Raw genomic sequence first — 14721 nt, 5'->3', positions numbered from 1 at the left:
CACCACTGTGCTTATTCAATGCGTAACAGTCTCCTATTGTGTTTAATAGCTTCCTTGTGTTTCAGTAGGACTGCCACAGGTCATTGTCAATCAGTGTAATCAGCTGGAAAACATCCAAACAAAATAGCTTCTTAAGGTTTTAGTAATGAACTAAATCATTTACTAGACATAAACTGTGTATCGCAGTCATGCCCCGAGGATGTATTTGAAAAATTACTCTCTTGTAATTTTCCCAGCCGCCCCAAAGATTAAAGGGTTTCATTTCCAGATCATTACCAGGCTTCACCCTTTCAATGAATTTAAACGTTATGTCACCGGAAAAAACTTGTGTGTAGCACACGTCTGTATATTACACTCATTTAGCATCAGAGATCAGTAGGATACAGGTGCAATTGTACATTTACGACCCTGGACCAACCAGTTTTAAGTACCATGGGTAGGCTATATTTGTAGCAATAGCCAACAATACATGTATGGGTCAAAATTATAAACTTTTCTTTTATGCCAAAAATCATTAGGATATTAAGACTGTGTTCCATGAAGATATTTTGTAAATTTCCTACCATAAATATATCAAAACTTAATTTCTGATAAGTAATATGCATTGCTAAGAACTTCATTTGGACAACTTTAAAGGCGATTTTCTCAATATTTAGATTCCAGATTTTCAAATAGTTATATCTCAGCCAAATATGATCCTATTCTAACCACCCATACATCAATGAAAATCTTATTTATTTTTTTAACTTTAATGTGATATATAAATCTCAATTTAAAAAAATTGACCCTTATGACTGGTTTTGTGGTCCAGGGTCACATTTACCCAAAATGTGGTACAGTGGTATGACCGGAGACTATTGGGGTGCACAAACAAGCCTCTGAAATTTGCAAATTAATAAATTCATTCCACTCTAAAATAACATTTTTGTATTTGTCACAGGCAAAAGTAAACGTGTGCACCTTCTAGTACAGAAATATCTATCTATCTATCTATCTGACAGCTTTTGCATACTACAGTAGCTAAATACGCATAGTCGGACGGATGGTGCTTGTTACATGAACAGGAAATACAGGGAGATACGCAAAGGGAAAGACCATGTTGATGATAAAAGGGGTCAAACATATCATCTTTTATAGTATAATTACACATTTAGCGAATTTGGGCTTTTTGAATAATATGGTAAGGACATAAACTGTTGTTTTAAATTAAAACCTCATCTTACTCTTCAATCTGTGTTGTACATTAAGACTAAAACACTCTGTATGAGCCCTCACCCGCTCTCCGCGCACATGGTACGGTCCTTCTTTCGCTCGGAGTGGTTGGCGCCGGCTGCTTTGCACATGGCCGAGTGAGTAAAATCTCTGGATTAATGCAGTGAAATTTACCACCGCCTTTTCCCAAGCCCAGACTGACAGGAATCGATTTCTAAATGCGAGATACGGAGAATATGGAGGCCGAAATGGAGTATGACGACGGAGAAGAGCCTTCGTTTAGCGATCCGGAGGATTTCGTGGATGACATCAGTGATCAGGGTAAGAGAGGCCTGCGCTTTAGCCCGCCTGCTAACGGGATACGAGTCGCACACTAAGCCTTAAAACTCAACATGTCACCCCGGAACTAACACAAACACCCGTCGGATTTATTGTTTAGTAACATATGATGCTGCTTAACCGCCCTGGTTTTGGCCAAACACTTTTTATTCTAGTTAACGCTTGCTTGTTTCAGAGCAGCATGCGCGAGAACAGGACAAAAGCGTCGTATCGGCTTTAGGGAAATAGACGCGTGTGTCACAGCAGCGCTGTTGCACTGCGTCAGCAGATGCTTTGCTCTTGAATTCATGAAGTTTGGCGTAGTGCTGTAATATATGTTTACCCATAGCATGTTTAAGATGCTAGAGTGTTTTTTATCGGGTGGTTTCTCCATATGCAGAGCTGCTGGGGGATGTTCTCAGGGACAAACCTCAGGAGGCTGACGGCATCGACTCGGTCATTGTGGTGGATAATGTCCCTCAGGTTGGACCTGATCGTCTGGAGAAACTCAAGAACGTCATTCACAAGATCTTCTCGAAGTTTGGCAAAATCACCAATGAATTTTATCCAGATGCAGATGGAAAGACTAAGGGGTAATATTTGCTTTACATAGTAGGGATGCACCGTCGTTGACAATTGGCCAGTAGCTATTTTATGGCCTTAAAAAAGAACGTGTGTTAGAAATGAATGCATTTTGTAACATATTATATATGCCTAAACTGACTAATATGATATCTGGTGTGGAAAAACATCGTTTTATTTTTTGAATTATAATTAATGCAGTTAATCTTCACAGGTACATTTTCCTGGAGTATTCTGCACCAAGTCATGCTCATGAAGCTGTGAAGAACGCTGATGGCTACAAGTTGGACAAGCAGCACACTTTCCGTGTCAACTTATTCACGGATTTTGACAAGTACGTTATCTTTAATTGACTGACAGCATTTGTGAATAATTGATTACACTGCCCTCCAAAAGTTTGGAAACGCCCTAGAAACGTGGGGTTTTGGACAATATTGGCATGAATCTTTTTTTAATTTGTGATAATTTTGCACTGATAAGAGACAACAAACTATGAAAACATATTTTATTACATAAACAGTTTATACATAGAAAAAACTTTAATTTTCAAATCATCAAAATATCCACCATTAGCAGCTATTACAGCTCTGCATAATCTGGGCCTAAATTCGTTGTATTCTAAGCTTAAGTGGCAATCAATTGTTGAAGCTATTAAGGTGTGCTGACCCAAAAATCTTTTAAAAACCTGGGCCAAGTTTAAACCAGTAACCAGGCATCACAGCTGGTAAAGGGGCATGTCTGACTTTGACATGTATATATTGCCATTATTATGTAATCAAAATGAAAATGATTATTGTCTTCAGTGTTACTTACTGTAATGTATTTGCACCAAAAATTGATAAGGATTTATGCTGGTATCGTCCAAAACCACACTTTGCCAGGGGTGTTTCCAAACTTTTGGAGGGCAGTGTACATCTGAAACAGAGGTTAACTGATATGCATTTGTTGATTCATTTCCACCTAGTAAATGACACATGCAGTAATTCAGTTGTCAAAATAAAAGTCTTGCTTCTGACACTTGTTGGCGAAAGAGAAGAACGATTCAGCTGATGCATTATATTAACATTTAGTCATTTAGCAGACGATTTTATTCAAAGTGACTTAAAATGAGTACAATACAAGCAATCAAGACCAACAAATAAGCAACAATATGTAAGTGACATGACAAGTCTCGGTTAGCCCGACGGCACGCATAGCAGGTTTTTTTTTTTTTTTTAATAAATAAAAAGAAAACAAGTGGTTAGATTAGAAAATAAATAGAGAATGCTAGTGTTAGAGGCTCTGTTTTTTTACAATGCAATAACTAAAAAAATGCTTAATATCGACTGATATGTGTGACTATGGACAACAACACCAGTCATAAGTCATAATATTTTTTTTAAATTGAGATTTATACATCATCTAAAAGTTGCATAAATAAGCATTTCATTAATGTATGGTTTGTTAGCATGGGACAATATTTGGCTGAGATACAACTATTTGAAAATCTGGAACCTGAAAAAATTAATATTGAGAAAATCACCTTTAAAGTTGTCCAAATTAAGTTCTTAGCAATGCATATTACTAATCAAAAATTATGTTTTGATATAATTTATGGTAGGAAATTTACGAAGTATCTTCATGGAACGTGATTTTAACTTTGTATCCTAATGATTTTTGCCATAAAAGAAAAATAAAATGTATTTTTGGCGATTGCTACAAATTTACCTGTGCTACTTAAGACTGTTTTTGTGGTCTAGGGCCACATAATATTCTTTGACACTAATCAAAAATTTCTCCTCTTTGTAGGTACATGTCAATATGTGATGAGTGGGAAGCTCCTGAGAAGCAGCCCTTTAAAGATTTTGTGAGTAGTTATTTTTCAGAACTGTTCTGATGGTCTGTAATCCAACATTGCAATACAGCAATGTACTTTTAAATTGGTGTATTTGTTTGACATTTGGCCTCTTGGTTTTTTAGGGGAATCTGCGTCACTGGTTGGAGGATCCTGACTGTCGTGATCAGTACAGTGTAATCTATGACTCTGGTGAAAGAACAGGCATATTTGCCAATGATGTCAAGGAGCCTATTGAAGTAGAGGAGAGAGCGGTGAGTTCAAGCACTCATCTTTAAAATATAATAAACATGTGGCCATGTGTATTGTATTTAACATCTTTTTGTTATGTTTTGCTTGTAGCGCTGGACCGAGACATACGTGCGCTGGTCTCCAAAAGGCACCTATCTGGCCACATTCCATCAGAGAGGCATTGCTCTCTGGGGCGGTGAGAAGTTCAAGCAGATCCAGAGGTTCAGTCATCAGGGGGTTCAGCTCATTGATTTCTCACCCTGTGAGAGGTATGTCATTGACTCGTATGTAAAAATGGCTTTATATTTGTGTTTGAAAGTTGAGTTGTAAACACGTATATTAATGAGTTGATGAGATTAAACAATAACCTAAATTATTCCATATGATGCACAATTTTTACTCAATTATGCACAATGTTTATTTTTTTATTTTTTTTATTTTTAGCACCTGTAGGGACAATAATTTCTGTTTTCGTTTTAATTTGAAGGTTTTAGTAATTTGTTTTTGTTTTTATTTTATTTTTTATGTGTGTATGTGTAGTTTTTATTAAGTGAAGTGTTTTTTTTAAGTTTATTTTGTTTTAGATGTTTTATTAATTCAGCTTAAGGTAAAATATTTTTTAAATATATTTTATTTATTAATGTTTATTTTGTTTCAAGTAATTAATTTATGGTTTTAGTTAGCAATAATAACCATGGTTGTCAGTCGATGGTGATATTATCAAAATAACCGAATAATAGCAGGTGAATCATTCATTCACTACTTGATATACACTACCAGTCAAAGATTTTTAATGTTTTTTTAAAGAAGTCACTTCTGCATACCAAGCCTGCTTTTATTTCATCCAAAGTACAGCAAACAGTAAAATTTTGAAATATTTGTCTATTTAAAATATTTGTTTTCTATTTGAATATATTTTAAAATGAAATTTATTACTGTGATTTCAAAGCTGAATTTTTAGCATCATTACCCCAGTCACATGATCCTTCAGAAATCATTCTAATATAATGATTTGGTGCTCAAAAATATTTATAATTATGTTGAAAACAGCTGAGTAGAATTTTATTCAGGATTCTTTGATGAATAGAAAGTTCAGAAGAACAGCATTTATCTGAAACAGAAAACTTTTGTAACATTATAATAATAAATGTCTTTATCGTTACTTTATCAATGTTTCTTAAATGGCAAATCAGCATATTAGAATGATTTCTGAAGGATCATGTGACACTAAAGACGAGTAATGATGCTAAAAATTTAGCTTTGATCACAGGAATAAGTTACATTTTAAAATGTATTCAAATAGAAAACAAGTTATTTTAAATGGTAAAAGATTTCACAATTTTACTGCTTTTGCTGTACTTTGGTTCAAATAAATGCAGGCTTAATGGTCAGAAGTGACATTAAAAATCTTATTTTACACTAGGACAGTATTTTTCAGTGTATTATTATGTATTGCATGGTACAGTTACTTCACACTGTTCATTTTTAATGCAATTTGTTTTTGCAGATATGTTGTCACATTCAGCCCTCTTATGGACACTAAAGACGACCCGCAGGCGATCATCATCTGGGATGTTCTCACAGGACAGAAGAAAAGAGGCTTTCACTGTGAAAGCTCTGCCCACTGGCCAATTTTCAAGTAAGCATTGAGCTGATTATCGTGGCACGTTGTACCATTCCATTATAGTCAGACAAATAAACAGTATAATATTTAGTATAACTGTGAACTTGTTCTGTTCAGGTGGAGTCCAGATGGAAAGTTCTTTGCCCGAATGACGCAGGACACGCTGAGCATTTATGAGACACCAGTAAGTGTCCTGTGATAGAGATACAAGGTTTGAGAATCCAAAGAGTTCAGTTGTTTAACAAATCTAATTTTCTTCTTTTCTAGTCGATGGGTCTTTTGGACAAGAAGAGTTTGAAGATAAACGGAATCAAGTGAGTAAAATAAAACAGTTGAAAACATAAATATACTGCAGGTCAAAACGTTGGGATGTTTAATCTCTTATGTTCGCCAAGGCTGCATTTATTTGATCAAAAACGCAGCAAAAATTATGTTATAAAGCAATTAGTACAATTTTAAATAATAGTTTTCAATCTTAATATATTTTGAAATGTAATTTCTTCCTGTGATGTCAAATTTTCAGCCTCATTACTCCAGTCTTCAGTGGCATATGATGCTTCAAAAATTATTCTAATATGCTGATTTAGAAACAGGTTATCAGTGTTGAATATGGTTGTGCTGCTTAACATTTTTGTGGAAACTAATACATTTTTTTGCACTCTTTGATGAACAGAAAATGCAAAAGAACATTTAAACAGAAATATTTGTAACATTATGAATGTCTTTAATGTCACTTTTGATCAATTTAATTCATCCATCCTTATTTTTTTTAAATACTAATTCTGTTTTTAGGGACGTATTTTAATGTAAAATGGATTTTATTTTCCACAGGGATTTCTCCTGGTCACCTGGTGATAATATCATTGCATTCTGGGTTCCTGAGGATAAGGACATCCCAGCAAGAGTAACGCTCATGCAGCTTCCATCCAGGAACGAGATAAGAGTCCGCAACCTGTTTAATGTTGTGGACTGCAAGCTTCACTGGCAGAAAAATGGAGACTATCTCTGTGTGAAGGTGGACAGGACACCTAAAGGAACACAGGTATAAGAGCTGCCTTGAAATTGTGCATTTATGCTAAATGTGAATATTTCCTTTTCACTGATTTGCTAAATTTCTTTTGGACCTTAGGGCGTTGTTACCAACTTTGAGATCTTCCGGATGAGAGAGAAACAGGTACCTGTGGATGTGGTGGAGATGAAAGGTAAAGAAAGAAGTACCTTAAGACATTATGTTGCTGTTTCTTTTTTCTTACGGTCTTTAATACCTTTTCTTGTTTCTCTGTCTATATTACAGAAGGCATCATTGCCTTTGCTTGGGAACCAAATGGCAGCAAATTTGCTGTGCTACATGGTGAATCTCCCAGAATCAATGCGTCATTCTACCATGTGAAAAACAATGGCAAAATTGACTTAATAAGTAAGTGTTTATATTGTACTCTATCTAAGTATTCTTTTTACGTGTACATGATCTTTAAATTAACCCAAAAATGTGTTGTTTCAGAAATGTTTGACAAGCAACAGGCAAACAGCATCTTCTGGAGTCCACAGGGTCAGTTTTTGGTCTTGGCTGGGTTGAGGAGGTCTGTACTCGTTAAATGTGTTGCGTTTGTTAGTACTTTTTTTTTCAGAGTTGTTCATTTTATAATTTTCTCTGTTTCGTCCTGTAGCATGAATGGAGCTCTTGCTTTTGTGGACACGTCAGACTGCACCATGATGAACATCGCAGAGCATTACATGGCCTCAGATGTAGAATGGGACCCCACCGGACGATATGTTGTGACGTCTGTCTCCTGGTGGAGTCACAAGGTGATTTATCTGATTCAAATGCAAATATTATGTGTATTATATTTAATTACAGTAACGTTTAAAAGTTTGAGGTCAGTACGTTTTTTTTTTTTTTTTTTTTTTTTTTTTATTATTAATTTGCATTAACAAAGATGGGGTAATATGAGGTTTCTTTTTTTCTTTTGTCTTTCCTTTGGAGTGTTGCAAGCTGTTTGTGTGTATATAAGATCAAACCCATAGAGATATTCTTTATAAAACTTAAGACTCTGCCACAAGTTTTAAATAAACTTACAATCTGTAAAGGAGTTGAAATGTGTTAAAACACTTAATTTATTGTCAAAAACCTTTACATTAATGCATGTTTAGAAGTAAATAAGCTTTACCCCCCCCCCCATAAAATCTCTAATCTTCCAATGTGGTAAAATGGTAAAACACCCACAGATGTCGCAGAAAACATCTGGGTCATGTTTGCTTTTTCTTGTCAAATTCTTTCTAATCTACATTTTATTAGGCATAAAATAAGGTCTTCAGAATTATTCATATGTATGAAAATCGGCTCAGAATTGCACAGAGTTGTAAGCTGCCTCTGAGAATGATAGGAATCATGTTTTGTGGTGATTAAAAGGATAGTTTTTCCTTGAGAATTCTGTCATTAATTACTCACCCTCATGTCGTTCCACACCCACAAGACCTTCGTTCATTACAGAACACAAATTAAGATATTTTTGAGGAAATCTGAGAGCTTTCCGACCCTGCAAAGGCAGCAATATAACTGAAATGTTCTTAGGCCCAGAAAGGTAGTAAGGACATTGTTGATGACATCTGTGCATCAGCCTTTATTTTTTTTTTTTAATTTACGAGAATACTTTTTGTATACAAAGAAAACAAAAATAACTTTATTCTATAGTTTCTTCTTTCAGCCTTCGACACACGTTCATAAGAGTAAACACGACGCATGCATGTGGTGTTCTGACGTAGAATGTCCATTCAAGAATAAAGCTGTTTTTATTTTCTTAGCGCACAAAAAGTATTCTCGTAGCTTTGTAAAATTACAGTTGAATCGCTGTCATGGACTATTTTACAAATGTACTTATTGTGCTTCTGGACCTGGGAGCATCTCAGTTGCATTGCTGTCTATGCAGGGTCAGAAAGCTCTCGAATTTTTAAAAAAAAATCTCTTAATTCGTTGACAGAAATTTTATGTTTTGAGTGAACTATCCCTTTAAGAGGTATTATAAAATGACTGCACCTTGCAAAAATGTTAAGAAACACATTTTGTAAGAAACAAGTATTGGATTTCATTCAGAGAATCTGATGCAGAGGTGTTTATTATTCTTGTATGTGGGTTGAAAATGCATATCAGATGCCTTTAATTAAATTGAATTTTTTTCCTTAATTTAGGTGGACAACGCCTTTTGGCTGTGGACATTCCAGGGCCGTCTGCTGCAGAAGAACAACAAAGAGCGTTTCTGCCAGCTGCTGTGGAGGCCCCGTCCGCCCTCTCTCCTGACTCAAGAGCAGATAAAGGTGAGAAGGGGTCAGATGCAGGCTCACTCTCATTACTCTGTCAGGCAGAATAAACTCTAATCTCATTTTACATTTTAAAACCCACAGCTCATTAAGAAGGACTTGAAGAAATACTCCAAGATCTTTGAGCAGAAAGATCGTCTCAGTCAGTCCAAGGCATCCAAGGTATGAAATTGATCTGCTGTGGTTTTCTTCCTAGGATCCACACAGTATTTATATGTGAATCAAAGGTTTTAAATGAGTGCTTTGTGCTTCACAGGAACTGGTGGACAAGAGACGTGGCATGATGGAGGAGTACCGCAAGTACCGTGAGAGAGCCATGGACATGTACAACGAGCAGAGACCTCTCCGCCTTGAACTCAGAGGAGGTAACTAACGCAGAGAGAGCAGCTCTTGTTAATGCTTTGATTCCAACAGTTTATTCATTCAGTCCGGTTGACATTTTGGGCTGATCTTTTCTAGGTGTGGACACTGATGAGCTGGACAGCAATGTCGATGACTGGGAGGAAGAGACCATTGAGTTTTTCATCAATGAAGAAATTATTCCCATCGGAGATCTGTAATTCCATCAGCAGGTACTGTGTGTGCAGCAATGTGACTGATATGCTGTTTCATATACCTTTGCACAGTCATAATTATCTTTTGTATCTATTACTTTCAGTACCCGTTTTTTTAGTGGAGGAGCGTGGACTAGCATTGAAGAAAAATTGAGGAATCCCCCTATAAGAGTTTTCCTTGTTATCATCAGTCAAGTGCCTTTTAATACCGGTCGCTGCAGAAGGAGAATTTTGTGCCACTGTTGACTGCTGCTTTTTAACAAATTCATCCAGCTCTGGGAGAAGCCGCCCTGCCGACGTCATTCAGGCCTGTTCTCGGTGGATCTGAGCGTAACACATTCTTGTTCTTGCCTTTGGTTGATCTACCTCATCATAAGGGTGTTACCATGGCACATCATGCCAAAAACTGTTTTTACATCATCTCACAGAAGGAAAGCATTTGGTTTCCTAAGATTTTCCAAAAGGCGAACTTGTGCTCTAGTGTGCGAAAATGGCACTACAGTGGTCTGTATCCTCCTCCATTCAGATTACCTGATATTAAATGCACAACAAGGGAATAAAGTTTAACTGAAATTCAAGCGTTGTCTAGTTTTTCTCTTGTTGATCTTGAAGCAAAAGAATATGATGCATATGGGGTGCAAAACTTGGTGTGTTACTTTCTAACTTGGGATGATAAAGATCAGTGGGTTTTGGATAGGAATCTAAAGTTTTTTTTGTACTGTAAAAATATCAGGGATTTTGGGAAATGCAAAAGTATATATGTGATCCTGGACCACAAAACCAGTTGCTGGGGTTTATTTGTAGCAATAGCCAAAAATACATTGTATGGGTCAAAATTACTGATTTTTCTTTTATGGCAGAAATCATTAGGAAATTAAGTAAAGATCATGTTCCATGAAGATATTTTGTAACATTCCTACTGTAAATGCATGAAAACTTAATTTTTGGTTAGTCATATACATTAAGAACATTATTTGAAGAACTTTAAAGGTGATTTTCTCAATATTTAGATTTTTTTTTTTTTTTTTTTTTTTTTTCTCAGATTCCTGATTTTAAATAGTTGTATTTTGGCCAAATATTGTCCTATCCTAACAAACCATACATCAATAGAAAACTTATTTATTCAGCTTTCATACGATATAAGCTGTATCTCAATTGTGAAAAAATGACCCTTATGACTGGTTTTGTCATCCAGGGTCACATATAGATGGATTATAAATTTAGTGTTGTGACATTCATGTTGTCTTTAAACTTGTGTTTAAACCTTTTTAAAACTGTGTTTTACCTTTTTAAAGGGGTCATCGGATGCCCATTTTCCACAAGTTGATAAGATTCTTTAGGTTCTTAATGAAAAGTCTGTAATATACTTTGGTTAAAAATTCTCAATGGTAGTCTAAAACAACACCCTTTTCACCTTGCCAAAATTAGCTCTGCAAAAGTCATCCTGTTCTGGTTGATGCTGCTTTAAATGTTAATGAGCTTTGCTCGCCCCGCCCCTCTCTTCTCTTTGTGGAGTGATGAGCCTGTTTACTTTAGTTGCGTTTAGCCTCTAAACTTGCTAACTAGCACATCATTAGGAACATAGATGGATCTATGTAGATTGGGAGGCGCATTCCCTTCACAAACAAACATAATCCACTGCATCTTCAGCGGCTCAGATGTTGGGAGTAAATGACGACCACTACGTTCATTATTACATACAGCAACACAACACCTCAATCGCTCAGTCCTGCTCCGGCATTGAAACAACAGAGGTCGGACTGTTACAGCAGATCTGAGGTAAAACGCTCATCGTGGGAGCGGCCTCTGTGGGTGTGATGCCACAATGACAGTCATCTGAGAACCACTGCATGGATTTTTATCATTATAGGGTAGATTTGTACATACACTGCCGGCACAATAATGTCATTAATGTTTAAACAACATGTAAAAGTGAACTATGCATCCGATGACCCCTTTTAATGGATTCCTTATTGGTTTTATTGACATTTACTGTCAATTACATTTAAATATATTTAGAAATGTATTCTTTTGAGCAAGTCCTTTAATTTATTCATTTATAATATGAATAAGTACATTTAATCCCAGATTAATTGAAGAGCATAATAGAGCATCATTTCTGATGTTTTAATAACTTTATAATAACGTTCAGTTGTAAGTCATTTACAAGTAATTAGTTAATGATAAACTAATCATTTACAAAACATGACAATGCATTCGTAAATGATTGATAAGTGATATGTAAGTAATTTTTCTGTTTTGTAGATAAAGTTATAAATCACTTTTAAATCAAGTTTAAAAGTGAACAGTGTTGGGCAAAGTTACTTTTAAAAGTAATGTATTACAATTTTGCGTTACTCTCTGAAAAAGTAATTAATTACGTTACTTAGTTACTTTTTATGGAAAGTAATGCGTTACGTTACTTTTGCGCTACTTTTTAAATCTGGGCAGGGTGTGCTTCTTTGTGTTTAATATAAAACAATTCTAATGTCGTTTTGCCTCTTTAGGACAAATCGCTTGATGTATTCCCCACTTGTAAGTCGCTTTGGATAAAAGCGTCTGCTAAATGAATAAATGTAAATGTAAATGTAAAAGCCCTTTTACACCAAAAGTGAAATGAATTCACCTCAGGCTGAAAGAAAAGTACATTTATTCAGGAGATCACTTTTCAGCTATAAAAAAATGAAGCACAAATGTTTATCTAAAGTAATTTTTGCTTATTAGTATGATTGAATTGCATCAACATCAGCAAAGACACTGGTTAATAAAATGGCATTAACTAAATAAAGGATATTTGTTTTATTTAACATATTTATTGCAGAGTTGCATCATATTCTGAGTTTGCATTTCACTGTTTGTATTGGTTTTGAGGAATACTGAATCTGTTTTTTTGTGAGTGAGATGAATTAATGCATGTTTACATTTGGTCTAGAATACAGTAACATCATGTTTACTCCCAATTTCCTGACAGGAGACTTGTCAATCAATAAATAGGGAAAAAAGTAACTCAGATATTTTCTTAGAAATTCAAAAGTAATGCGTTACTTTACTAGTTACTTGAAAAAAGTAATATTATTACATAACTTGCGTTACTTGTAATGAGTTACCCACAACACTGCAAGTGAATGACTAATCGATTACAAACATTCACAAATGATTAAGTAATATGCTAACGATAAGTTATCTTAAAAACAATAGTATATCATGAAATAATCAAACAGATCCTTAGTAAATGGTTAATAAGTTACTAGATAATATATTATTAAACACTTTTAAACTAAGCTCAATAAACATTTGTTAATCATGAACAAATGATGACCAAACCATTAGTAAATGAGCAGTATATGATTTTGTTTCGTTAAAGTTGTGAGCTGGTTTGTTAAAAAGCACAAAACTGCAATTATGCTAAAACTTTTTTTTTATTTTTTATAAAGAATAATAAATTATTTGCAGTTAATTGAGTAAATGTGTAAATAAATTACAGTCAGGGGTTTTCGGTGGGTTGTGCTAAACCCTTTCTCTCATCAGCACAGACTTGTGTTCTATTTTTTTTTCTCCCCCAAATGTATTTCTACATCATCAAACATTTCAGTGCTAGGCATAACTATAGAAAATAGATGAAAAAGACTATTAATTTTTAAAAGATTTTAATAATTTCCATGACTCTTCCCGAGTTAAAAATAAAAGTTCCAAAAGGGGTTTTTCACAGTGAGAAGAACCAGTTTTGATTCCCAAAAACCTTTTAATGAGCAGTTCTTAAAAGAACCATATTTTCTTAGTGTGAAGAATCTTTTGATAATCTAAAGAACCTTTTGTTGAATAAAAAGTTTCGATGGATGGTAAAGGTTTATTGTGGAACCACTGATGCCAATAAAGAACCTTTATTTTTAAGAGTAATAATCACACTTGTAAAATACCCTCATATATATTGGCAGTTGTTGAGGGAATGAATTGAGGGAATGAATATAGAATCTTCTTATTTTATTGTTTTATTTTTATTTTTACTTTTTTGTGTACAGATACATGTCTACTCTATTTTTATTCCAACAACAAATGTATATTTCTACCTCATAAAATATTTTAAAGCTAGGCGTAACTATGGAAAATAGCCCATTATAAAAAAAGACTATTCAGTTTGAAAGATTTTATTAATTTCCATGACTTTTCCAAGTCTAATAATCACACTTATAAAATACCCTCATATATCCAGGTTTTACATACAACTGGCAGTTGTTGAGAGAATGAGAACAAAAGAAAATGGTTAGAAAATGGTTCATTATATAAAATATTGGTTCATTATATAAAATATTTCGGAGGCATAACTATAGAAAATATTACTTTTTTACTACTTTAATACTACTTAATTTTTTACATTTCCATGACTTTTCCAAGTCTAATAATCACACTTATTAAATTCCCTCATAAATCCAGGTTTTACATACAACTGGCAGTTGTTGAAGGAATTAATATATCAGCTTACATCTTGATTTTTAACTCATATCTTATTTTGAAACATTTTTAAGCATTTTTATGTAAAGATACGTTTACACTATTTTATTTTTTTCCAAAAATGTATATTTCTACCTCATAAAAATCCACAGCTAGGCATAACTATAAAAATGGTTCATTATAAAGATTGTATTAATTTCCATGACTTTTCCAAGTCTAATGATCACACTTGTAAAATACCCTCATATATCCAGGTTTCACATACAATTAGCAGTAGTTGTTGGAATTAATATATCAGCTTACATATTGATTTTTAACTCATATTTTTTTAGAATTTTTAAGCATTTTTGTGTAAAGAGACATGTCTGCACTATATTTATTTATTTATTCATTCATGCATTCATTTACTTATTTATTCCTATAATGTATATTTCTACCTCATAAAATATTTCAAAACTAGGCATAACTATAGAAAATGGTTCATTATAAAGATTTTACAGTCCATGTCTACACTATATTTTTTTCCCCCCCAAAATGTATATTTCTACCTCGTAAAATATTCCAGAGCTAGCCATAACTACAGAAAATAGTTCATTACAAAA

General features: G+C 34.2%; 1 protein-coding gene across 1 annotated transcript; it reads left to right on the top strand.

Moving 5' to 3' along the window:
• The first annotated feature begins 1285 nt into the window (after positions 1 to 1285).
• Positions 1286 to 10248, top strand: eif3ba (eukaryotic translation initiation factor 3, subunit Ba). Its single transcript, XM_051106100.1, has 19 exons — positions 1286 to 1533; positions 1931 to 2123; positions 2327 to 2446; positions 3901 to 3958; positions 4072 to 4200; positions 4289 to 4446; positions 5685 to 5816; positions 5919 to 5985; positions 6069 to 6115; positions 6633 to 6843; positions 6931 to 7003; positions 7096 to 7218; positions 7303 to 7381; positions 7469 to 7607; positions 8988 to 9113; positions 9201 to 9278; positions 9373 to 9481; positions 9576 to 9688; positions 9775 to 10248. The coding sequence occupies exons 1-18, from the start codon at positions 1431 to 1433 to the stop codon at positions 9674 to 9676; spliced, it is 2046 nt and encodes a 681-aa protein (XP_050962057.1). The 5' UTR covers positions 1286 to 1430; the 3' UTR covers positions 9677 to 9688; positions 9775 to 10248.
• Positions 10249 to 14721: the final 4473 nt, after the last annotated feature.

Source organism: Labeo rohita, chromosome 3, assembly GCF_022985175.1.
Source record: "Labeo rohita strain BAU-BD-2019 chromosome 3, IGBB_LRoh.1.0, whole genome shotgun sequence".
In the NCBI taxonomy this organism is placed as follows: Eukaryota; Metazoa; Chordata; class Actinopteri; order Cypriniformes; family Cyprinidae; genus Labeo; species Labeo rohita.
The sequence above is the reverse complement of the archived record's forward strand: the minus strand, read 5'-3'. Positions and strand labels throughout refer to the sequence as shown.